The sequence below is a fragment of the Onychostoma macrolepis genome, chromosome 17 (assembly GCF_012432095.1).
Source record: "Onychostoma macrolepis isolate SWU-2019 chromosome 17, ASM1243209v1, whole genome shotgun sequence".
Lineage (NCBI taxonomy): Eukaryota > Metazoa > Chordata > Actinopteri > Cypriniformes > Cyprinidae > Onychostoma > Onychostoma macrolepis.
Genome location: NC_081171.1, coordinates 8015344 through 8041694, shown reverse-complemented (window position 1 = coordinate 8041694; position 26351 = coordinate 8015344). Strand labels below are relative to the sequence as shown.

At 37.7% G+C, this 26351-nt stretch overlaps 3 protein-coding genes across 5 annotated transcripts; 2 read left to right on the top strand and 1 right to left on the bottom strand.

The window, feature by feature from the left end:
- Positions 1–220: 220 nt before the first annotated feature.
- On the top strand, positions 221–5009 carry col10a1a (collagen, type X, alpha 1a). The gene is made up of 3 exons (XM_058749482.1): positions 221–303; positions 591–732; positions 2582–5009. Exons 2-3 carry the CDS (start codon positions 606–608, stop codon positions 4420–4422), a joined length of 1968 nt encoding a protein of 655 aa, XP_058605465.1. The 5' UTR covers positions 221–303; positions 591–605; the 3' UTR covers positions 4423–5009.
- A 1011-nt stretch (positions 5010–6020) lies between these two features.
- marcksb (myristoylated alanine-rich protein kinase C substrate b) lies at positions 6021–8795 on the bottom strand. Its single transcript, XM_058748347.1, has 2 exons — positions 8435–8795; positions 6021–7614 (listed from the first exon to the last, which is right to left on the bottom strand). Exons 1-2 carry the CDS (start codon positions 8519–8521, stop codon positions 6997–6999), a joined length of 705 nt encoding a protein of 234 aa, XP_058604330.1. The 5' UTR covers positions 8522–8795; the 3' UTR covers positions 6021–6996.
- Positions 8796–11400: 2605 nt separating this feature from the next.
- fyna (FYN proto-oncogene, Src family tyrosine kinase a) lies at positions 11401–26115 on the top strand. Of its 3 annotated transcripts, XM_058749691.1 has the most exons (15): positions 11401–11627; positions 12768–12855; positions 13073–13137; positions 13546–13638; positions 14012–14268; positions 14817–14913; positions 15651–15749; positions 15933–16036; positions 16534–16683; positions 16772–16936; positions 17144–17323; positions 18315–18391; positions 18504–18657; positions 22086–22217; positions 24888–26115. In XM_058749691.1, exons 5-15 carry the CDS (start codon positions 14022–14024, stop codon positions 25094–25096), a joined length of 1614 nt encoding a protein of 537 aa, XP_058605674.1. In that variant the 5' UTR covers positions 11401–11627; positions 12768–12855; positions 13073–13137; positions 13546–13638; positions 14012–14021; the 3' UTR covers positions 25097–26115. The 3 variants fall into 3 exon arrangements, with proteins under 3 accessions (XP_058605674.1, XP_058605675.1, XP_058605673.1); XM_058749692.1 differs by having other exon boundaries at positions 13073–13638; XM_058749690.1 differs by lacking the exons at positions 13073–13137; positions 13546–13638 and having other exon boundaries at positions 11402–11627.
- Positions 26116–26351: the final 236 nt, after the last annotated feature.

The following is a 26351-nucleotide window of genomic DNA, read 5'->3' as shown; positions in this document are numbered from 1 at the left end:
TTGCAGCTTTGAGGGGAGCTTAACAAGATCTAATCATGGGTCTAAACACTCAAAGAAAAAGCCATCCTGAAGTGAGATGCCAACAGTGGGCAAATCTGCTTGGTAATTACAGCCTTGCGATGAGAGGGGAGGTACTAGTGTGGTAGGTGCTTTTTTAATGATGCAAGGGCCAGATATGGTATAAAAACCCTCATCATTGTGCTAGGCAGCAGCAGATCCTGTCTGGCTCCTACCAAAAGGATATTCAGAAGTGGGAGTCACGGCTGTGTTAAATTCTTATTTATTTGGAACCCAAGTATGCCGGTAGGTGTGCATTTTTTTCTTTTCCTTTGGCTTTGGGAAACTAGGCCGTGATATTGAATGACATCTATCAGCAGGTGCAGATGGAAGGGCGCTCTTATTACTACTTTGAGTTATGGTTTAAACCAAGTTATTGTTAATGGAATGGAAGATGAAATCATAGTTTACGGTTGTCAGCTGTTGTTTACTTTAAAAATGGCTGAACCAGTTGTTCCATTAGAATTTTTCAGCCTTCACCACCAGCAGTTTACTTTACATCATCACATCTAACTCTTTCGATTCCATTGCAGATTTGACCTCAGAGAATGGAACTACGAGTAGCAAGCATTCTTCTTCTCCTGGTTGCCTTGACGGCTGCCCATGGTGAGAGATATGTTGTCAAGAAGGTGATGAAGGCCCCTCAGTACCAGCCTTACTCAGTTAAAAGCCATGGTATGTTTCAAATTGAAAAACACTTCTCTTTGCTTTCTACAGCGTGCTGAAGATCTGCTTCTGTCTGTGGTACTTGATCTAAATGAGGCAAAACAAATCTTAGGCAAAAATTAGGTATGCACATAGCAAAGCTGCATGAGTAGAATCCAGCACACTGATTGGTTGCTGATACACGGTGCTTCCTCCAATAGATGCAACTTGTCTAAGGTTTTGAATATTCAATTTGTAGATTTGTTGTAGGCTAAAACATGTCATGCCTTTAAAGATGCATCATACTATGAAGTCTGTTCTGCTGTCTCTGATTATATATCGGAAGTCATTTTTAAAATAATTTTTGTTTATGTAGCAAAAATGCATTTTACATAAAACTGATCCTTTTGTTCTATGTAAAATTCATACATCTTTGTTCTATAATATCTTTCACTAAATTCCAGTCTGGAGTGTTGAGCAATAAGCTGAAGGATGTACTGTATGAAAAATTCAGTATGTTGAATCCGTTTTCTTATATTGTGTTTAACTGCATGGATTGAAGTTCAAATATATTCATAGAAGTAATCCTTAGATTGGCATTACTGTACAACAAAATACTGTACAGATTTATATGATAAGTAGAAGCAATTCAGTGTTGTTTTAGATTTGAAAGTATATGCACATCAAAACCAAGCAACTTTTGAAAGTTAGCTATTTAAAATTAGCTTTTTAGAGACATGTTGAAAAGTGATTTGTCTGGGTGTGTCACAGCAAAATCTAGACACATCTGTTTTGTTTCATAAAAGCTGTGCCTAGAAGAATGACCTTTGGTATGATGCAGTTTACAAACCAATAGATTTGACCACATGAAAGCAATCATAAAACTGAAGCTCCAGCCGCATATATATATATATATATTTTTAAAATGGGGATAATATTCTAAAGTGGAATTATAAAATGCAAAAAAAAAAAAAAAATGAATAAATACTGTAATGTAAAACAGACAACTGATTGTTATGAATATATGTAGTATGAATACAAAATATATAAAATACATTTAATGCTAAAGTACCTCTGATTTTAAGTTAAAATCACAATACAATATTTAAGAAAGAGTTATATCCTTAAGTCTTTGGATAAATATTCTGGATTGCCTTTGTCCAGTCAAGGTTATTTGTCAACAATACAGCAAAACAATGCAGCATGCAATTGCAGGAAGTGAAACGTTTCTGAAATTAAATAAAACAGAATCACAGATATAAGATTTAAAGTTAAAATATAAAATTTGAAACAAATACTTTATTCACAAAAATAAAAAAGATAAGAAATATATATATAATTTAACATACAAATGTATGTATAAATGTATATGTATAGATTTGTCATGCATCAACGATACACATGGTTTGAAATTTTAAAATGTATTATTTGAAGTTTTAAAATGAATTATTTCTGATGTATGAACACTGTTTTTATAAAAGGATCTCAAATAAAAAACGACTTTATAGAAGATCTGTAGAGCATACTTACATACTCATACTCAACTTGATACTGACTTCCTGCTTCTTAGGAAAACAGCTCTATTTTAAAAAGCCTGTAGTTATATCTGTGAACCATTCTTTAGTCAAACTATTACTAACAAGGCACTATATGGTTATATGACCACTTTTAGCCAAACATTTCTAAAATCTGTCCAGATCTCTATAAACTCTTTATATTATAATTTTTATACTGGTATATTGTACTCGTAGTGTATCATCAACATCAAATTACATGAACTCAATTCCAAAGTGGCAATTCCACCTATAACTGATTATTGCCACTGATGTTCATAATGACTATGAATATTGCCACTGATATGCTTTTTGTTTTATTACAGTGGTATCTGTAGCAGGAGAACCAGGCACCCCTGGTGAGCCAGGCCAACCTGGACCTCCTGGCCCCCCTGGAGAACGAGGAGACGATGGTGAAGGACTGCCAGGGCCACAGGGACCCCCTGGACCACCTGGTCCTGCTGGTTACTCAGCACCTGGAAAACCTGGTACTCCAGGTGGACCCGGCAAACCTGGAGCCACAGGTGCACCTGGACATAAAGGAGATACTGGTTCACCTGGTCCACAAGGCCCCAGAGGAATGCCTGGTCCTGTTGGTAGCCCCGGACCTGCAGGCATTTCTGCAACAGGCAAACCTGGATCAGCAGGTCTGCCAGGAGCAGCGGGACCACAGGGTGCGCCAGGTATTAAAGGACATCCAGGTATTCCTGGTGCGCCAGGACAAAAAGGAGAAAGGGGTATTGGGTTTCAGGGGCCACCGGGTGAGAGAGGTCCAGCAGGACCAGTGGGCGCTACCGGAAAGCCTGGTGAGCCTGGTGTTGGGAGACCTGGCAAATCTGGACTTCCTGGTGAACCAGGTAAATCAGGCTCACCTGGCCGTGATGGGGAATCTGGACCCATGGGTGCACCAGGTCCAAAAGGTCAAACGGGTGCTCCTGGAATTGGAATTCCAGGCAAGTCAGGTGAGAATGGTGCTCCAGGTATGCCTGGCCCTTCTGGCCCCAAAGGTCCACAAGGTACAGCTGGTGCTCCCGGTTCTCCTGGTGTTCCAGGTTATGGCAAACCAGGTGAACCTGGTGCAAAAGGCGAGAGGGGAGTAGCTGGTAGCCCAGGTACAACAGGTCAGAAAGGTGAGCCAGGTGCTAAAGGGCACACTGGATATTCAGGTGCCACTGGTCCTATGGGTCCAGCTGGTCCTCAAGGGGCAAGAGGTTTCCCAGGTGAGAGGGGAGCAACAGGTGATAAGGGTGATCAAGGTCCAATGGGACCTCCAGGGATGAAGGGGCACAAGGGAGAACAGGGAGCCCAAGGCATTGAAGGCAAGCAGGGTTATACAGGCGCCACAGGCCAACCTGGTCCGAGGGGAGCTACTGGTGCTCCTGGCAACAAAGGAGATGCTGGCCAAACAGGTGCAACTGGTGCCCCAGGAACACCTGGGCCTGTTGGACCAAAGGGTCATACAGGATATCCTGGAGCAGCAGGTGAAAAAGGAGAGGCAGGTACTCCTGGAGCAAGAGGCCCTGTTGGCTCAGCAGGTCCTTCTGGCCCACCTGGCCTTAAAGGTCACCCAGGTATTCCTGGACAACCTGGCCCAGCTGGTTTGGCTGCCAAAGGAATTCCTGGACCTCAGGGTCCACCTGGACTTCCTGGATCTGATGGACCTTCTGGACTTCCGGGTCCTACTGGACCTCCTGGCCCTCCTGGCCCTCCTGGTGAGGTCATATTTGAGAAGGCCCAAAGTGAAACTTCATACCCAGTTCTTGTCAAAAGTCCTGTGTCTGCATTCACTGTTGCAACTGTGACACCTTATCCCCCATCTGGCACCCCAATTAAGTTTGAGCAGATTGTGTATAATGCAGAGCAGCATTATGATCCCGAGACAGGTCTGTTCACCTGCCAGATTCCAGGAATTTATTACTTCTCCTATAGCATGCATGTGAACGGTGCTAATGCTTTAGTGGCACTTTATAAAAATAGTGATCCAGTCATGTTCACCTATGATGAGTACAACAAGGGATTTGTGGACCAGATGTCTGGTAGCTCTGTCCTTCAGCTCAATGAGCAGGACACTGTTTATATCCAGATCCCTGATGATGAGGCTAATGGTGTTTTCGCCGCTGATAATGTCCATTGCTCTTTCTCTGGGTTCCTGATTGCCTCTACGTGATAAGGTGATCAACCATCACTTCTAAAACATCACAATTTCTCAAACAAAATATCCTGTTCTGCAAACCTTGATGCACAACAGACTGTGCTGTTGTTCTGAGAAATACAAGCATCTCAACTTGAAAATTCCAAGCAGTGGTGCCAATAAGAAGGAAGTAATTTATGTAACACGTTATCAGGGATAGAAAGACAGTTAAAACCTTAAAATTTCTTTCTTTTTTTTTTTTGTGTGGATCGAGCATGTGAAGTTGTGTCCTGATAATTTCATGTCTTTTCCTTGTTGTTGTTTTTTTTGTAGTTTTTTGTTTTGTCTTTTTTGTCTTTTTGTTTTCTTGTTGCTGATCACAGTGGCTAATTCAAATCTTTGTGTCTTATTTTACTGTTATTGTTGTCCTTATATCCTTACTGATTATACAGAGAGAATGCTCTTCCTGACATCCTTATATTTGACTTGAATATTGTGAGATGGTGAACATGATGAAAAACAAACTCACAAACAAACAAATAAACATCTATAAATGTTATCCCGAATGATTAATTTTGCTCTGTAAACCATAATGACTAAAATAAAATATTTCCTAAAGAGTTCTTGTCTGTGTTTGTGTTTTAGTATGCTGAATAATTTCATGAGTCATTTGCTGTGATTATTATAAACAAGGGTAACTACAAAGTGGTATACTATGCAACAGAATTAAAACAGCACACATATCTAAAGGGATATATTTCTATTTTGTGTTGTTGATAATAATGATAATAATAAATTCTGTAGTTTCAAGAGTAGTGTCTTTAGAAACAGGAGAGGGAAGTAAAGATTATGCTTTGATGACTGTGTTAAGTTCACCCAGTCAACCAAAAGATGTGGGTTAAATGGAGAGACAAGTCAAACAGAAGATGCTGGGTGGAGGCAATCAGAAGCTGGGAGCCACAAGCCACAGGCAGGCACTGCATTTGGAGGGTTTGAGGGATGTGGTTGAATAAAAAAATGAAGACAAGAGCACCTGGATGGTAAAGTCGTTACCATATGTTAGAGCAGAGGTGGGAGCCACAAGTTTAACATTGCCATATATAAGATGAATATCCAGCGTCTAAACTAGGAACAGGAATATTGGGTGAAAACACACCCATCTTGTGGTTGCTAGATTAGTGGTGGTGTTCATCTTGGAGCGCAGAAAATGCATGGTTCTAAATTATCTTTAGCTTCTGTGGTAGGCTAAAAACATCCGAGTAGTGTCTGTTAACATTCATTTTTTACTTAGAAAGCATTTGGCTTTTCTTGGGTTTTTGAAGAATGGTATTTACCAGTGCTGAGGATAAATACACAAAACATAATGAAACGTTTTTCATACCTCAAGGTCTTTGTGATTTGAGAAAGAGGTGGAGTAAAGCCTACAAACCCTCATATAATCACAATTAAAAGTTTTATCACAGTGCTGTTTGATGGTAGAGATAGTCATGGACGGATAGAAGACCTCAATCAAAATAACATTTCACGTTACTCTCTTTTAAAATTCTCAAAATTGCTCAATCACATAAATTTAAGGCAAATGCATTTATATTATAAAGAGACAAATATTGCAAAATCAAAACTCAAAACTCATATTGTCTGTCTAAATCCTTTATTTTTGTTTTGAGTGCCCCTAAAATGAAGGGGTAAAAGAAGCATTGTGAACGATTTGCACGCAGTTACATTCCATTTAAAAATCAAGTAGAGATGGTGCTGAAGTATTTACAGGAAAAAAAAAAAAAGAAAAAAAATCTACTTGACGATTGCACCGGCAATTTTTCAAACATTTGTGGAACTCTGCTGGAATAAAAATTACTTGGACTGCATTACACGACAGGTCAAATGTTTTGATGTTAAACATTTCAGAACATCATTCTCATTGAAACAGGAGTATTTCCAGAAAGAGGAAAAAAAAAACTTCAATTGATACCATTGATATTGAGAAAGAGAACATGATAAAGCCATTTTCAACATCGTAAAATCCAGCAATGACAAAAGCCAATACCAATACATAATGCTGCGGTATTGCACAATGCAGCTGCTGAGGTTTTGAGCACCTGTTTTAGTGATTCATGTAATGATGACAGTAAAATCAAATGAGAACTGACAAATAACATCTGTAAATTGTTCAATGGTGTTGTTTCTGATAGCTCCTTTTTCCACAAGCTTGATTTACCCAATTGTATGGCACCAGTACCTTCAACTAACATTTCAACTCAATGTCCTTATGACACTAACACAGTTCACCTACAAAAGAAAATGAACCCAAAAAAAAAAACAATTGAAACAAGCAATGCTCTATTAATCTCACTCATGCGCACACACACCCACACAACTTACACAACTGCTACAAAAAAATTATGAAAAACATGGGGGAAAATGTGCCTTTCACTTCCAATCATTCCATCCAACTTCCTTCCTTCAAAATGCCATATACAATGTAGTGGATGGAACAGGAATGGATGAAAGTATGGGAGAAAACAGAAGGTTTGAAATGTCATTGGTTTTTGTACAAATTTTCCATGTTTGTGCTCCTCGGACTTCATCTAAAACGGGCTTTTCACCTCCATCTTACTCTGTGGCAGCAGCTGGGGCGGCCGGGGCATCTGAGCTCTCTGTGGCCGCTGGTTCCTGAGGAGCAGCCTCTGCTTGCTTCTCCTCAGCTGGCTTCTCTTCGGCTACCTCACTGGATGGTTTTTCCTCTTTGTTTTCAGCTGGTTCCTCCTCAGCTTTCGGTTCCTCAGCTGGAGCCTCCGTCTTGTTCTCTTCGCTGGAGGCCTCAGGCTTGGCCTCCTCAGATTCAGGTTCAGCATCCTTCTTTTGCTCACCGTTCTCCACAGCTGCTGCCGCCTCTCCGCCTTCAGCATCCTTTTTGGCGCTCTTCTTAAAGGAGAAGCCGCTAAGTTTGAACGGTTTCTTAAAGGAGAAACGCTTTTTGGTTTTGGCAGGCTCACTGCTCGCCGAAGCAGAACCGTTTTCTTCTGTTTTGGCCGTGTCTTCGCCATTTGCAACGGCGGAACTCTCCGCTTCGCCCTCAGGAGCGGCCTTCTCTGCGCCTCCTTCCTCAGCCTTTCCTTCCTCTGCTTTTACCTCCCCATCGGCAGAGTGCTTTCCATTGGCCTGCACGTCCTCTGTGGCTGCTTCTGCATTTGGAGAGGCATTCCCATTGGTTTTAGCATGGCCATTCTCCTGTGGGAATAAGAAAATGCTTCACATGAGTTGTGTTTTTGCACTGTGTAAAAATTAAAACCCAAATGTTTGCATTCAATTCGCATATTTACAACCTACTCCATACAAAAAGGCTGTATGAAAACACTATGTGGAGTCTATAGGTTCGCCACGTGGGTGAAGTCTCATGCACTTTGTCTGGCTGATGCTGTTGCCATTTAAGTGAAAGCATTGCAAGATGGACGAGTAGATCCACCAGCGCTGATCAAACCGTGGAGATCATCGTTTTGAGTGCACAGACAGCCTTGCAAGGCCACTTCTCATATTAAACCCATTTCTCATATTAAATCCATGGATTGCGTCTCACAGCTTATTTGCACTTCCATTTTATCAACAAGATGCGATAAAGGCGTGGTGATTTTACCGAAATGGCTTTGCACGACGGAAAATCTTGGTAAAGCTACGATGATGTTCCTATTTAACTCGTTTTTAAAAAATCGGAATGAAATCACCGAATTTTAACGTAATCGTAATTATATGATTTTAGAAGAAAAAAAATAACTTGGCGTTCAAACGCACTGGTTACATTGGGGGGTCCATTCCAATCAACATGCAAATGTGAAAAATGTAATTTACACTAAATCTAACAAATTTATGCACATCATTCAATTTAATATAACAATAACATCGATATTTAATACAAAGTGCTGATTTTCAGAGGAAAGTGGAGAGTCCCTTTGTTGATCGGCTCATTGTTCATTTGAACCGACTTGGTTTTTGGCACTGCACACCCCCTCAAAACATCATACGCCTGTACAAAGATAATAATTAAAGTTATTACCTGCCCGTTTGATTTATTCGCAGCCTCGGCTGGTTTTTCGGCAGCAGTCTCGTCTTTTGCTCCGTTTTTGGAGATTTGCGCTCCCATGCTTTCACACGCAACAAAGAATCGCAGATCAAATGAATGAACAAAGAGCGCGAGCTTCTCCCTCAGACGCGTCGCGTGCTCGCTCTCAAGAGCGTCGGTTTTCAAATAAAACCGCGGAAAAAAGATTACGAGAGGTAAAGCTGTGATCAACTGATCGGGAAAAGACACTAATTATAGCACTCTCTCAAATAAAATATATTATTTTGGGATACGAGATGGAGATAATGAAATTGTTCTCTTTTGATAATGAGATGCTAGATACAACGCCCAAGTGCCCCTGACGTCACAGAAGAGCTGCGTGAGCCAATCAGAGGCCTGCGTGAAGCCGGGAGGAGGGGCTACACTCACGCACTGGAGGGGGAGGAAGGGCGCGCAACCAGCAACTGGTGATTCAGAACCAGTGAATCCAGTCACAAAGGTTTTGCTTTTCTTTTTATTGTTGTTTTTATTTCTTTTTCTCCGTTGGTCTTTGCTGTTTGTCATAAAGTCTCTCAAACAACCTTTCTTTTGGTTTCTTCAAAATATGAAGGGAGAAAGCAAACAGCATAGATTTAAATGGTTGAGTATGCATTATAGGCTACCACTTTGTCTAAACAGACACTAACGTTACATAGGCCAACACATAGATTTGTGAGCATTTCATTTCCAGCGTTCCAACCGTGGATTACAATTTTCCAATATAAACATCCAGTCACACATTGCATGCATGATGAATTCATTCTGAGGAATCCTGGTGACCTAGATTCAGTCACAGTTTATTGTCAGCCTAGACGGAGCTGTTTTGAATGCACTGAAATAGTCTAAAGTGCACTTTCACATCACCATACTAACTCACATCACCATGGCAACTGCTCAACATCACAGCAGATTGCTCATAAACAATAATAATATTGTAAATCTGCAGTGGTGAAATATTTGTTTACGTCTGAATGAGTGAATGATCTGCCTGAGTAATCCAGGAAATATGATGGAAAATTTATATTGCATACTAAGCTGATGGATGTTTTTTTAAACAGAGAAGCCCTATTCACTACACCAAACCGGTTTGTGCAATCTGGACATTTATCTTTAAAAAACATAAATGTATTATAAAATTAAAATAACAGGACATAAATTAATAGTATAACAGATTTAGATTATTTTAGGGATAGGCTATTGGTTACAAAAGGTTACAAAAAACACATCACCATATCTTTAATAGAATTTAACGAGTGAAGCTTCACCAAGACATTTTGAAAAGTCAGCTATACATAGCATGAAGTGACTCATCAAAATGTTGATGAGTATAAATATTAAAATATCACAAAATCTCACTACTGTTGGCCGACGCTGCAGTAACAGATGTTGATTTAGGGCGAGAGTCCTAAGATTAAAACTAATAATATTGAAAATGCTTGAAAGTCAGCCCAAACCTTGATCTGTTTTTGCTGATTACTGATTTTGAATACATCTGTAACATTGCATGTCATATACACGCTTTGCCATTTTTTGGCAGTGTATTGACATGTAACATGGCAGTGTTGGTTTTTGGCATGTACCTGTGGACCCTTTACATATTTCAGAGGTTCCAAGAAGTGAAAGTCATCATAGTTGGGTAAACGTCTGGTGAACAGAAACTACAACAAGTCTATATTTTGCATTTGCGTTTGCCCCAATAGCAGGGGGTGGTGGTGGGGGGTTACCCTATAACATTGGTCGAATGAGAGAAAGATAAATAAATTTGCCATCACTCCCTTAGGCCATTCTAGTACAGTTAATTAGTTTTATGCAATTTAAATACAACTCAAAGTATAGTGTTAGAAATGTACATTAAATATAAAATGTATACATATAAAATATACAAAAAATAGTGGTGTGTATATATATATGATCATTCAGAAGAGGAGACTGGGGCTAGTTGTCAGTTTTAATAGGCACAATCACATTCCCAAAAAATCCATGTTCTTCTAAACCTGTATGACTTTCTTTGTTCACACCACACTATATAAAAAAGGAGATGCTAGGGAGAATTTTAGGAGAATTTTCACCAACTGAGGCTGTCATTCTGTCAAACAAATTCTTTTGTTTTCCACAGAAGAAAGAATGTCATATAGGTTTCAAACAACACAAGGCTGGGTAAATGTTCACGAATCACAGAATTTAAATTTATGGCCAAACAATCCTTTTAAGTGATTTGAATATTCCCAACATTAGCCTACTGACAGAGCGAGAGAGAGAAATTGAACACACATTGTCCTAATATTTATCAGGGTATGCTACCTAATGGAACCTGATTTTTTAGGCTTTTCAGCTTAAAATAATAATAATAATAATGAAACAGCAAAAAAGGTAAAATGTCAAACCAACGTATCAAACCATTGAAAATATTATAATTAATAAGCAAAAATGTGATGACTTGCCCCAACCTGACATTTATGAAAAGTATCACCCTCCTGAGGACACCATGCAACCTTTCAGTTAAAAGATTTGCATGAGGGTGCATTTACTTTGATGATAACGAGATTTACTTTTGGCAGGCTACACGAACTGAAAAGTTTCACACCCAAAACGTTTCTAATTTAATGAAATTCTCAGGAGTGTCTAGAAAAGCAGGTGTGCCTCACAACATGCGTGGATTATATATATATATATATATATATATATATATATATATATATATATATATATAAGTATATTTTTGAACTATTTTTAAACAACACACCAAATGATTGGTGTCACAGGTTGTCGACGATTACAGAGAGATTTGTGGAGCATGACCAGACAGTCCTTGTTTTCCTATAGTAACCACAGCTGAGCCCACGCTGCATAGTAGAAGCAAGAAAGGACCATCGAGGAGGCAAAATATGCGCACGCACGCAGGCGTCTTCTGCGCCACCCGATTGGCTGGGCGTCCTGTCAATCACACCTCGGTCCCCAGAGAATCCGCCTCAGCAACGCCATCATCTGTTACACTCGGCGACAGGAGCAGCCTGAGCCGTCAGGGCCAATGTTGTTATTTTCATAATTCACCGAGATTTTATTTATAGAAAAAGCTGTCTGCAAATGACCTATTTTCGATTCTCTCTTTGCGGTGAAATACAAAACACTTCAGGCGACCCCTCTCTTGGTAAGCATTTTTTTGATGGTCTAGCGTTTTTGATACACTTGGTGCAGGCGATTCGTATCCAATGGATATTGTGGTTGATGGAAATGATGGGAGATGGAGGCTTTATAATGCTAGAGCGGGCGGACTAATCATAATGCTTTCGCTTTATCAGCCGCATGATATTTAGGGACGTATAACATCGAGAATGAATGTATTTTGTGAAGGGATGGTGTGATGCTTTTGGTCCTAAGCGCTCGTCTCTGGCAGCAGGATTGATGCGCAGCAGAAAAAGCCTTATGTACACAATTGAATGGAAGAATAAGGCCTCTGTCACTGGACAGTAGTCATCTTATAATAGAATGAAATCATACCCTTTATCAGCGTTGACAGTCTCAACACACAAGTATTTGTGTGACTTAATTGATTTTATTTTTTATTATTTTTTTAGTACAATCTGTACAATCTACTATTGATTTTTCTGGTTGTTTAATGTCTGTTCGAATGTATATGCAGTGGACCTAAGGCACAAAAAGACCTTTTCTCCTCCTATTGCTTTCTTTATGCATGCAGAATGATAAATACAGGGTTAGCACGGTCATGGAAAACCTGGAAAAATCTGGGAATTTTTAAATAGTCTGGGAAAGTAATAAAACGTCAAAAGTCATGGAAATGTTTCTATGTTCTCAGAACGTCAAATCCTCCTTTTAGCAGCATTCAAATCTTTTTGAGACTCATAAAATTATATAAATCTCTTAATTTAAGAGACTGGTTCCTGAAATTCCCCCAGCAATCTCTGTAAATATATTTACTTAGTAATCATGAACAAAAAGTCTGAGTGATGAAAAGGATCAGTGTATTACTGACATAATTGTCTCCTATATATTTTTGTCATGATGAGTATAAAATTATATAGGCTATAGGTAAATCTGTATTCCTAAGAATCTATTTTCTATAATATCTGTGGTCGAGACATTTTGTTGTAGCATGAATGGCTCTTTCTTCTGAATTCTTTGTTTTCTGCAGAATAATTAAAGTATGTTAAAGAATGTTTAACTTATACAGATATCAGACTCTAAGTGTTCTTCAGCATAGTGTGTCATAGTTCCCCAGAAGTTGTTTGCCAATAAAAAAATGTCTTTGGCTTTTGTTTTGCCCACTCAGGCAAAGGAGCAAATCGTAGATGTTTTCACATCATCTTTAATTGAATGGAATGCGAATACTCCACTGTGGTAGCCCAGTGCTTGCCTTGGTATGTTTATTGAATATATGTTTTCATTTACTGTCTGCATGTGTTACATTTCAAGTCTTGTCTAAACAGGCCACTTCTATTAACATTTGTTAATATTAACATAATGTTCTATATAACAGAATACTTGCTTTAGTTGGATAATAACCACATTAAAGGAATAGTCAACCAAAAATGAAAATGTGCTGAAAATTAACTCATTAAATCACTTTCTCACCAGTGGATCCTATGTAGTGAATGGGTGCCATTAGAATTGGAGTCCAAACACATCACAATAATCCACAAGTAAGAAGTTTAAGATGTTTTTACCTTAAATCCACTGCTTCTGGCTAAGATACTGTACGAGTCCACTATCCATAATATTGCTTTCTCCAGTGAAAAAGTCATCTTGTCTGAATCAGGAGAGAAATATGCACAGATCAAGAGAGCAAAACAGAGCAAAACAGTTCTAAACAAATTTGTCTGTGGATTTTGATGTGAGAAGACAAAAGAGGATACTTTTTTTTTTTTTTTTTGACTAGTGTAAATGTTATTATGGTTTAAAGTTAATGTTTGAAGTTGATGGTTTTATTTCTTAGTAACACAGCTTTTCACTTCACAAGACATTCATTAATAGACTGGAGTGGTGTGGAGTATTGTGATGTTTTTATCAGTTGTTTGGACTCTCGTTCTGACGGCACCCATTCACTGCAGAGGATCCATTGTTGAGCTAGTGACGTAATGCAGATTTCTCCAAATCTGTTCTGATGAAGAAACAAACTCATCTACATCTTGGATGGCCTGGGGGTGAATATGTTTTCATCAAATTTTCATTTTTTGGGTGAATTATTTCTTTAACTAACTCAATTATCCAAATCATGCTATTTGCAAATAAGATGAAATGAATCACATATTCAGTGAGACATCCATTTGTTTTCGCTTTAATTACAGACTGTTTGCTTAAAACCAAATGTCTTTCTGAATCACTTGTTGAATTAATTATTGATTTATGTCCATTTCAAGTAATCACTTAGGGGTATTTACTTCCAGTCAGTTGTTCTGAATATGAATCTGAGTCTCCTCTTTAATATCTCTAATTTGATTAGATTCAAAATTAGAAATAAATAAATATCATGTCATTTTGTATGAATGTTCATTTATGCCTTTCTTCACCACAAAGAATATAGATAATGGGCTGTGTGCAATGCAAGGACAAAGAGGCAACCAAACTCACAGACGACAGAGAAACTAGCGTCTCACAGCATGCAGGATATCGATATGGGGCTGATCCGACACCTCAGCACTACCCCAGCTTTGGAGTCACCACTATACCCAACTACAACAACTTCCATGCACCTGTCAGTCAAGGAGTAACTGTGTTCGGTGGAGTGAACTCTTCTTCGCACTCTGGAACACTACGATCCCGGGGTGGAACAGGTAGAACAAATGAGGGATTTGCTGTTCTAGCACTCAAACAGAAAGTGAAATATTTTTAAACTGTCCTGAATGTTGAAGTCAATGTGACATAAAAATCCCCTTCATTAACTTCCATAGTGCTCATTCCTGTTTTTATTGAGCCTGTTGGATCGGTCCTCATCATTACAAATAAAAAAATGTTTGTCTTTGTTAAGTCTCTGAAAAAACGTTCCTTTTTGGCTGATATGACCAAGGCCTAATTTTTCAGCCCCTTTTCTCCTTGCTTCATTCTGGTATTGTGATTTAATCAAATCTGACTGAAAAAATCAAGTCATGGCCTACTTTTTTTCTCATTGAATATCCTGTTTTATTTGAAAATATTTAATACAATTAAAATGAGTTGTGAATACCATTTAATGTTGACCGTTTTAAAATAACATCTTTATAAAAATATCCCAACAATTTCCCTTTTGGATCACATTGTACTGCACATTGTGGAGACTTTGTAATATTCCTATAAAACTGCATTGTTTTAGTAAGCTGATGTTATCTGTCATTTTCTTTTGCAGGAGTAACACTCTTTGTAGCACTTTATGATTATGAAGCAAGGTCAGAGGATGACCTTAGCTTCAGGAAAGGGGAAAAGTTCCAGATTCTAAATAGCACGTAAGTTCACAGAACATATTTTAAGAGACAGTCGAAAACAATGTTTCATAATCCAATCCAAAAGCATTCTTTCTGAATATTTTTGTAAATTCATTTTTCAGTAGGATGCTGTCTGAACGCTTTTGATGTACTCTACTGTTCTAAAGTTTGGGGTCAGTAAGATTTTTTATGTTTTCAAAGGAAGCCTCTTATACTCATCAAGGCCACATTTATTTGATCAATAATACAGTAAAAACTGTAATATTGTGCTTTTTTCAAGTAACTGTCTTCGAATTTAATATATTTTAGAATGTAATTTATTCTTGTGATGTCAAAGCCATACAAAAGTATCACATTATTTTAATATGCTAATATTGTGCTCAAGAAACATTTAATATTATCAATATTTTCAACATGTTTTTCACCATTGTGCTGCGTAATATTTTTGTGGAAACCACAATACATTTTTTTTTAGGATTCTTTGATGAATAGAAAGTTCAAAAGAACAACATTTATATGAACATTATAGTTACATTATAAATTGATTGCATCCTTGCTGAATACAAATAATTACATTTCTTTAAGAAAAAATCTTTCTGACCCCAAACAAATGATAGTGTATCTGCACTTTACCTTTTAAATTCGATTTTATATATGCACTATGGTACAGTCGGTTTCCTTCTCAATAACTGAAACTTGACCCAATAGAAATGTATTCATTGTTTATTTGTTCTCTTGCTCCTGTTGCTGTATATCAGGGAAGGAGACTGGTGGGAGGCGCGCTCTCTCACTACAGGTGGAACAGGATACATACCCAGTAATTATGTGGCTCCAGTAGACTCCATACAGGCAGAAGAGTAAGTTCGGTTTTAGTTCTAAAATAGACAAAAGTTAAATATAAATAGGAAGACTATCCAGAAGAACAATGTCTGTTATTTGCGTTACTCCTAGTAGTATTTTCATTGGGACAAGGGCAATAACATAACTTTGTCATGTGGTCATACTGTTAACCAAATCAAACACTGTATATCCCTTTGTAGTTGGTATTTTGGAAAACTTGGCCGTAAAGATGCAGAACGGCAACTCTTGTCAAATGGAAATCCCAGAGGCACTTTCCTTATAAGGGAGAGTGAGACCACAAAAGGTAATTTGCAGTTAAGCTACCATTCGCAAGTGTGGGGTCAGTAAAATGTTTTATTGTGTTCAAAATAAGTCTCATATGCTCACCAAGGCTGCATTTACTTCATCAAAAATACAGTAAAAAGAGTAATACTGTAAAATATTTCTACAATTTCAAATATCTGTTAATACATTTTAAAATGTCACTTGTTTTAATGATGGAGAAGCTGAATTTTCATCTGCCATTCAGATGAAATCAAAGTCATTCTAATATTCTGATTTGGTGCTCAAGAAACATTTCATATTATCATCAAATTTAAAAACAGTTGTGCTGCTTAATTTTTTGTGGAACTTGTGATAGGATTCTTTGATGAATAGAAAGTTTAAAAGAGCAGCATTTGAAATAGAAATCTTTTGTAACATTATAAATGTAATTACTGTCACTTTTGCTGGACAAAAGTACTAATTTCTTTCCAAAAAAAAATTCTAATCTAATTTTCTGTTCGATCATGTTTATTCTAGGAGCATATTCGTTGTCCATACAGGACTGGGATGAAACTAAAGGCGACCATGTGAAGCACTACAAGATCCGCAAATTGGACAATGGAGGATATTACATCACCACTAGAGCTCAATTTGAAACTCTGCAGCAGCTTGTGCACCATTATTCTGGTAAATCTGCATTGAATGTATAATGCAAAAAAGAATCCATCTTAAATGATTAACTAACAGTATAATCTGTTGATATATCTGCATTCAGCCCGGGCTGCAGGACTTTGTTGCCGTTTAATAGTCCCGTGCCATAAAGGCATGCCCCGCCTTGCTGACCTGTCTGTCAAAACCAAAGATGTATGGGAGATCCCACGGGAGTCACTTCAGCTCATCAAACGATTGGGGAATGGACAGTTCGGAGAGGTCTGGATGGGTAAGAGATTAGCTTAACCACATGCCCAATAAAAGAGTTTGATATCCATACATTACTTATAATTCCAGGGGTATAAATCTTGGCCTGTCAGTGAGGCAGAGAACATTTTCTCTCGTCAAAAGAAAGCCAGCTGTCTTGGAAGGATTTATGTGTGATTCCTTTCAAGGGCTCTGTGACTCACTATGAAATCTCGTCTCTGAATGGCAGGCACTTGGAATGGCAATACTAAAGTGGCAGTGAAGACCTTGAAACCAGGCACAATGTCCCCAGAGTCGTTCCTGGAGGAGGCTCAGATAATGAAGAAACTGAGGCATGACAAGCTAGTGCAGCTTTATGCGGTCGTCTCTGAAGAACCCATCTACATTGTGACAGAATATATGAGCAAAGGTAGGAACAGAATTTGGAAACAGAAGTGCTAAAGAAATGCTGCTCTTTTGAACTTTCTTTTCATCAGTCACTACGTTTACATGGACATCAATACTCCGATTTTAATATGATTAAGACAATACTCTGATTAAGAGTTTACCATGTAAACAGAGATTTTTGATTACCTTAATCCGGCTAAAGTCATAATCGAAGTAAACAGAAATCGAATTAAGACATGTAGAGTATTCCTATTTTAGTCGCATTATTGAAGTGCAGTACAGACATGTAAACACCTTAATCAAACTATTACTGTCGTGTAGGACTTTTCGCCGCATTTTGCGACAGGACACACTCACGGCAGTGATCAACCGTTTGACGGCAAATAAAAGAGCTTCAACACCGCCGTCGTCTGTATGCGCGTACAAATAATTAACTGCACTTGAAGCTTTCATAAAATTAAAAATGAAACACCCAAAACTATATATGGCATCGTCACAAAGACGAAATATGTTTATACGTGAAATTCCAGAGGGGACGTCGGATGGCGTCGCGTGGTGACGTAATGACGCATTCCATTAATCGATCTATGTACTCTAACATGTAAAACAGGTACATGAAAGGAATATTCTAGAAGCAACCCATGTAAATACCTTAATCATAATATTGTCTTATTCAGAATAAGGTAAATAATTAGATTACTGATGTCCATGTAAACGTAGTCAATGAATCCTGAAAAATGTGTCACAGTTTCCACAAAAATATTAAACAACTGTTTTCAACACTTATTATAAGAAATGTGTCTTGAGCACCAAATCAGCATATTAGAGTGATTTCTAAAGAATCTAAAGAATGTGACACTGAAGACTGGAATAATGGTGCTGGAAATTGCAAATTTTAAAATATATTTATAAAGAAAACAGTTATTTTAAATTGAAATAATATTCACAATATTACTGTTATACCTCCAAAGAAATCACACAGGTTTGTTCACATGTAACTGATCGTCTTTCAGGAAGTCTGCTGGATTTCTTGAAGGATGGTGAAGGACGTGGCCTTAAATTGCCAAATTTAGTGGACATGGCCGCTCAGGTTAGTAAAATGTTTTGATACTAATAGATTAAGGTATCTGGTTTCAGTAAGCAATTACTTGACCACAGGACATTAAAATATTTATTATAAACATTTAAATCATGTCTTCTAGGTTGCTGCAGGCATGGCTTACATTGAAAGGATGAACTACATCCACAGAGATCTGCGGTCTGCCAATATACTTGTTGGTGACAGCTTAGTGTGCAAAATTGCAGATTTTGGACTTGCCAGACTAATAGAGGACAATGAATACACAGCACGACAAGGTGAGAGTTACACTCCCAAATCAGGCTTAGCTGCTGTCTTCATAGGTTTAATCAACCCTCTATGGTACAGTGTTGCCATATGGCAACATAATTTTTCTTCAGTTTACAGTTTGCCTTGACAATTCAGAAAAAAGTACATTGCATTATTGGAGTTAAAAACCAATAATATGTTGGTTTTAAGTCACATGATTTAAGTGCCGCTCAAATTTCTGTACATTTCCTTCTATGTCTGAATATTTTGCTGGATTGTTTATTATTAAAATGTATTGTAAGAGTCACAGTCTAGCGTAGTTTTACAAAACATATTAATGTCACCATATGGCAAGTGTTTTTGAACATTTGAACTGCAATAATGGATTAGTTTACTGGGCATTTCCTCATTTTAAAGGGGTCATATGATGCTTCTTTAAAGATCATTATTTTGTGTATTTGGTGTAACAGAATATGTTGACATGCTTTAATGTTCAAAAAACACATTCTTTTTCAAATACTGTACATTATTGTAGGTCCTCTATGACCCGCCTCTCTCAAACGCAAACGTTTTCTACAAAGTCCCTCCTACCGACAAGCGCAGTCTGCTCTGATTGGCCAACTGGGACAGTGCATTGTGATTGGCCGAACACCACAAGCACTGGTCGGAAATGATATAAAAAATAAAAGTAAAGACAGTTAATAATGTCTGTAGCAGTGTTGCCAACTTAGCAATTTTGTTGCTAAATTTAGCAAATTTTCTTCCAAAAGCACCTAGCAACAAGTTTAGCTATTTTTTTATATTTATTTGGCAACTTTTAGCAACTTTTGATAAGTGACTCAAATGATAAAAAGGCATGCATTTTCCATCTAAATTACATAAAGAGGAAATTAAAGATGCTTAGCAGTACACGCATCTTTTAACATTAAGTTAGCTGCTGATTGCAATTGTTAAATTTAATAATCATAATAATAATTGTATAATTGAATCATTGTTCATTTATGATACACCTTGTTAGTAGCTTGTACCTAAGATTGTTGATCAGTTAGTACATTTTAAGAAAAATGGAAAAGGTATTATATAGTCATTTTCCAGGATATTATCCATTATCCGTTGTAACCCTGTAACTCGAAAACACAAAATACAATGCATAATTTAAAATGCAGGTAAAAAACCTGTGAAAAATAAATAAGGAAAATTCCTATATATTAACATAGATTGTGCCCTATTTTACAGACTTTACTTAAGAGTGGAGCACACTAAATAACTACTAATACACTGTTTAAAACTATAATTGTTCAGAATGTGTAGTTTTAGTTTACTAGCTAATAAGAATATAAAACTTAAATTGTAATCGTTTTGTAAGTTTAATCATGATAATTGTAAGTTTATTAATTCATTGAATTATTGAACAATAATTCAATTTTGTATTTAAAAATAATTATATTTTTATATTATATTAGCATTTATATTAGTTTATGAACAAATCTAAATTAACATATATAAAATATATTTTTTGACTGAGATTTGATGTTGTGACAATTTTGCATAGTGATTACGTAATGACATCACAACGTCATTTAGCAACTTTTAGCAACAAATCGACCTTCCTTTAGCAACTTTCCCTGAAAAGTAGTTGGCAACACTGGTCCGTAGTTTTACCATCAGTTCAAGCCCGAGGGAGGAACAGAGTCGCGTGACAGACACAGCTGACTTCACTGTGATGTGTAGGGATGTGCGCTACGACTAATTTGGCTGTCGTTTAAACGGAAGTTTTGTATCCGACTAACAGCTAGAAACTCCCAAAAAAATGGCAAAAGAAAAAAAACTGTGCGTGTATAACCGCCTACACTTGAAATACTTAATCTTTGCATCACACTGTCAAATCCCTCAATGAAATTGCTAAAAAATAGGTCACGATTATGCCATATGCTTGCCTCACGTTATCATCATTTAATTTTAGGCAGTCGTTAAACAGAAAATAAGGAAGAGCATACACTCAACATAAACCAGTGCATAGCTTATTTATTCAGATCAGCTGGAGTAATGCAGAAATGGAAAATAGACTGACAGAATTCTTCATTTTCATATAACGTTAGCCAACATATTAAAACACAAGTCAAAAACAATGGTAAAGTTTATCAAGGAATAGCATTAAAACGGCTTTTAAAAATGTAGGCTACTTCATGTTGGCTATATTGTCTAAAAACAAAACAATGCTCGTTTTACTTACTCAGACCATGCGCATTTGTTCAATGAATTTAACATGTTAACGTGGTCTGGCGAAAGACGGGACTAGAGGCGATTCTGCACTTGAAAAAAAACCGCGCTCGGCAGGAACTGAAGTCACAGGCACACAGAGAGATAACTACAAGCAAGCAGACAGTTTCGAAAAGAGCCTGGAAATCCTGCACCACCACTGAAGTGGGTCTCAGAGGAATAGATGGCGCGGATGGGATCGCGGACCGCAGCGGCGGGTTGTAGTGTATGACATTGACATTGCTGGCTTTGGCTAGCCTCCAAGCTAACGCATACGTGCCTGTATTGAATATGATTACGCATCGCTCCAGTAGAGTTATTGTAAGCCAATTTGACATTACACCGTTTACACAAAACTTTTCCGTTTCCTTCTAATTCAAAATAATCCCACACCTTGCTGGTTCTTCGCTGGTCATTTTGAACTCGCGGCAACTGACGAGAAGAAAAGGCATGCAAGCTCTTCAGGTAAAAATGTAGTTTCCGCCCAGATACGCTTTTAAAAATATATATACCTCCTCTCCTAGGTTCATGAAACGGTCGTCCATTAAATGCGTTGCTGTTCTGTTGTAAGTAATCTTAATGATTCCTAAATGCATCTATTTTCGGAAGCCCAAATAAAGTGCTTTTGCACACGGCTGCATCAACACTACTGCGGTTACTGAAACCAGGCCTTCTGTCAATGCGTGGACATTTGGGAGGTGTTACAAATATTTCCACATCGTGACGTAGACATGCGGGGGCGTGTTTGAATGAGCCGTCTTAGGGGGGCGTGGCAGAGTCTTAACTTTATCTCTTTGGTTTTGAGACTTAAGTCTTTGCAACTTCAGGGATCTTATCTATGCACAAACAGCTTGTAACACTCCAAAGAGAAAGGAAAATTTGAAATCGCATCATATGACCCCTTTAATATTGGCATCACATGTATTACTGTGTTTATATTATTTATTTATTGTAGGTCTTTATAATAAAATGTTGAGTTGCATATGAAAACATTTCAACATGGCAGCCTCTCAAATGGGGATGACGTGGCTATACAGGTCAAATAACATATGACAGCGCTGTGTTTGATCTATTAATGTTTGTTTCCTTATGCACATATTTAACAGAGTTAAATCTGTAATTTCCCTGGGAACGTTGCCCAATTCACAAGTAGGCCACATTTCGAGATCAGATCCATAAATCCAGTGTTCTGTTGTAGGTGCCAAATTCCCAATCAAGTGGACGGCTCCAGAGGCAGCACTCTACGGAAGGTTTACCATCAAGTCAGATGTGTGGTCATTTGGAATACTCCTCACAGAGCTGGTCACCAAAGGACGTGTGCCCTATCCAGGTGAGATCTGATGGTGGACGGTACATTTTTAGACCATTAACACTGACAGCAACTGGCTAAAATTTCGTCAGTTAAAATGACTAAAATTTAATTACAATTTTTCAAAGACAGTTTGCTATTTGAGGCAAGATTAATTCTTAGAGGTATAATTTACTCAAAAATCAGAATTCTGTCATTGTTTACTAACCCACATGTCATTCCAAGCCTGTATGAACACAAAAACGTCTCTGTGTTTTTTGTCCTTACAGTGAAAGTCAGTGGGGTCCAATCTTGTTTTGGACTCCATGGACTTAAATTGTCTGGACAAAAGCAGAAACATTCAAAATATTTCCTTCTGTGTTCAGCAGCAGAAAGAAAATCTTGCCGATTTGGAACCTTTTTTGGTTAAATTATGCCTTTAAAGGGGTAGTTCACCACTTGCTTTCTCATGTTGTTCCAGACCTATAAGTCTTTGGTTAATCTTCGAAACACAAATTAAGATATTTTTAATTAAACCTGAGAGGTTTCTGTACCCCCATTAAAAGTCCAGCAAACCAATACTTAGCAGATCCAAAAAGGTCATAAAGGTGTTATAAAAACAAATCCATATAAAATTGAGACATTTAGTCTTGTGAAGAGATACAATTGCTTTATTTGATGAGCAGATTTAATTTAGGCTAAATAATGATCAACACACAGAGTACATCACATATGTGACCCTGGACCACAAAACCAGTCTTAAGTCGCTGGGGTATATTTGTAGAAATAGACAAAATTACACTGTATGGATCAAAATGATAAATTTATTCTTTTATGCCAAAAATCATTAGGATATTAAATAAAGATCATGTTCCATGAAGATATTTTGTAAATTTCTTACCATAAATATAGTAATATGCATTTTGCACCCTCAGATTTCAGATTTTTCAAATAGTTGTATCTCGGCCAAATGTTGTCCGATCCTAACAAACCATACATCAATGGAAAGCTTATTTATTCAGCTTTCAGATCATATAAATCTCAATTTTGAAAAATTGACACTTAAGACTGGTTTTGTGGTCCAGGGTCACATATGGTAAACATGGAAGCTCAAATATGCATATGTGATGCGTGAGAACCAATAAAGTTTGTTGTAGCGTGTAACATGTGCATTGCCAAGTGTGATGCCTCTCTGTGTATGTCTGTTTACATGTGGATTAAAGCCTAAATGAAATCTGTTTATCATATAAAGTGGTCATATCTCTTCACAAGACTTTAATTAAACTGCTCAATTCACATTGATTCATTTTTATGATGCCTTTATGACCATTTTGAATCTTCAACATTTATACTAAATGCAACTGTTCTAAGTATTAGTTACCTGGACTTTCAGTGGGACAGAAACCTCTCAGGTTTATTAAATATATCTTAATTTGTGTTTTGAAGATTAGCCAATATGTTATGGGTTTGGAACGACATGAGGGTGAGTTCCACACCCATGACAGAATTAAAGGCATAAGCCCCGTTTCCACCGCAGGAACGAGGATCTAAATAAAGTTCCGGGTAAAAATTTGCCCTTCAGAAAGTCCCTGCTCGCGAGGTAGTACTTTTTCAAAGGTCCGGAACTTTTGGGGGCGGGACTTTGGCGCTGAACATGCTGGTTGGTTGAGTTCACGCAGCACTGTATTTCAACCACCATTTATTTGCATAATTTTTTTAAAATAAGCTGTTATTGTGTCATGAAATGTAGTTTTAAAAGTATTTCAGGCGAGAATGTAGTCGTTTAAAACTCAAATCTGCAGTTTATTTATAAAGACAGCGTCTATTTGAAAATGTGCGCCGCTGATTTCGGAGACGTGAGCTCCATGCAATCATCGGGTGCTCAGTGCTTATGTATCCCGTGACATTTGCCGCTGGTTCTGATGTCTCTGTAGTGGTTAAACATAAGATATAATTCGTTTTGGGTAAATCTAACAGGTAATCTTTGGTCTTTATTCTATTATTCTATGAATCTATTAATATGTTAAAATGTAAATGAAAAGAGCCAATACTGTTTGATATAATATTTTGTTTAATTGTAATGTATGTACGTTCCCTGAACTACATTTCTGCAGCTATTAATATGTTTAAATGAAAACGAAAAGGGGCAGTGGTGTTTGATATCATATTTTGTCTTATTGTAAATACGTTATCAAGTAGCCTACGCTGCTGTTCCATTTGCAGAATTACCGGACTTGCGTCGTCCCGTCCCCATGACTTCACACTCCCGTGTCGAACTCGCGAAGTCCCAACTACCTGTCTGAAATTTGCGTACTATTGAGAAATGCGCGCAGACCTACGTCACCAGACTATTTACTTATTCTTCACGGTACTTTAGACCACAACAGGTCTGCGGGGAAAAAAGTTCCTAGGACAAGTTGTTCCAGGTAATTTCGGTGGAAAAGCAGCTATAGTTTACCCAAAAAGTTCCAAACCTGTAAGATTATCTTTCTTCTGATGAACACAAAAGAAGATATTTTGAATGTTTAAACTGTTTTTGTCCATATAACGTAAGTCTATGGGGTCCAAAACAACACTGGACTCCACTGACTTTTTGGGTGAACTATCCCTTTAAGAGCTTGAATAAATGAATGAAGTACAACTCAGCATCATACTGGAATTTAAGGGCCCCACAGTCAGTTAAAGAGCACATGCTTTGCATTTGTCCCTCAGGCATGAACAACCGAGAAGTCTTGGAGCAAGTCGAGCGTGGTTACAGGATGCCCTGCCCCCAGGACTGTCCCAGCTCCCTGCACGAGCTCATGCTCCAATGCTGGAAGAGGGACCCCGAGGAGCGGCCCACCTTTGAGTATCTACAAGCCTTCCTGGAGGATTACTTCACTGCCACTGAACCACAATACCAACCCGGGGACAACCTCTAAACACGGAGCTCCTGCAGAGTACAGAGTATGCCACAACAGACTGCCCTTCAAAAGACTGATCGAAAGAGCGTTTGATGAGAAAAGCTTCCAAGTTTTGTGCCATCTCGACTCAATATCTGACACAATTCATCTTCCATTGAAAAAAGGACATGCCGTCGCATTATATCTGTCAGTAAAGCCAAAAATAGTGTTCTGGAGAGACATCAGTCACGAATAATGATAAGAATGGCTTGTTTGTATGTAGTGTAAATAGTGTGTTTAGTTTTCCCTCGTATTCGGCTTGTTTTATTACTTTTTATAATGCTGTTTTGCGTTCTTATCCAGGCCGAGAAAGTCGACGCTGTGAGGAAAGCATGGTCAACAGAGGCGGCATCAACCGTTTTAAAGATTTACAATGATGCTGGAAATCATTCCTAGACACTTCCAGTAGGATGTTGACCAGCCTCTTTTAAATATTAAAGGAAATCTGTCAATTGTATATTAAATTAAAATTATGTGTCAAAACACTCCCTTTTAGCCGAGACATACAGCAGTGCATAGGTAGCATTTCTGACACATTGTGACTTTCACAGAAGGTAATGATGTCTGCACTGGTTTTAGTGATTTTGCTGGGCCTAATTATTTTGCACCTGCTTTTAGCAAGCGCTCAATGTCTCTCTTTTGTTTTCTGCTTCTTAGAATGAGTGCATTTTCTATTTAGTCACTTTGAATTAACAATAGAGCAATGTATGTATCAGAATAGTACGAGACCAAGTGGGCATTATGCTTGACCATACTTGCATCTTTCCTGCAAATAAGATAAAATGACTGCTAACATCCTTACTGTTGTGAGAGAAAATAAAACGAGTCCATTAAATGTATCTCACAATATCATGCATTATAAAATAACACGACTAAATGCGTAGAGAAATATTATGAAATGGTAGAACTTCACTCAAGATAACTCATTGCTGGTCTGCCTTGTTTTTTGCCCCTCATTTTGTCCTTCATGATAAAATGACATGTCTGAATATTCATTATTGGGTCATTCTTTACTTTTTATGAGCCATATTTCAGGAGAAGTTACTCACCTACTCTTCACAGCTATAGTGTTGATTTCAGTCAATATTTCGGGGTTCAATTGAAGATCTGCTTTTATCTGGGCCTATAATTTAAATTATGTGCTGCATTTGTGTTAAAATCCAACCTCATGTTTTTCACATTTATTTTTGTACCATCTATATTTGGATTAATTCATAAATATTGTGTTTATTTA

Excerpts from the sequence above, each read along its gene's own strand:
- fyna (XM_058749691.1), top strand. The coding sequence starts at position 14,022 with ATGGGCTGTGTGCAATGCAAGGACAAAGAGGCAACCAAACTCACAGAC. Across the intron at positions 15,750-15,932 it reads GACTCCATACAGGCAGAAGA|TTGGTATTTTGGAAAACTTG; the intron begins GTAAGTTCGGTT and ends ATCCCTTTGTAG. Across the intron at positions 18,392-18,503 it reads TAGTGGACATGGCCGCTCAG|GTTGCTGCAGGCATGGCTTA; the intron begins GTTAGTAAAATG and ends CATGTCTTCTAG.
- col10a1a (XM_058749482.1), top strand. The coding sequence starts at position 606 with ATGGAACTACGAGTAGCAAGCATTCTTCTTCTCCTGGTTGCCTTGACG. Across the intron at positions 733-2,581 it reads TTACTCAGTTAAAAGCCATG|TGGTATCTGTAGCAGGAGAA; the intron begins GTATGTTTCAAA and ends GTTTTATTACAG.
- marcksb (XM_058748347.1), bottom strand. The coding sequence starts at position 8,521 with ATGGGAGCGCAAATCTCCAAAAACGGAGCAAAAGACGAGACTGCTGCC. Across the intron at positions 7,615-8,434 it reads CGAATAAATCAAACGGGCAG|GAGAATGGCCATGCTAAAAC; the intron begins GTAATAACTTTA and ends TTATTCCCACAG.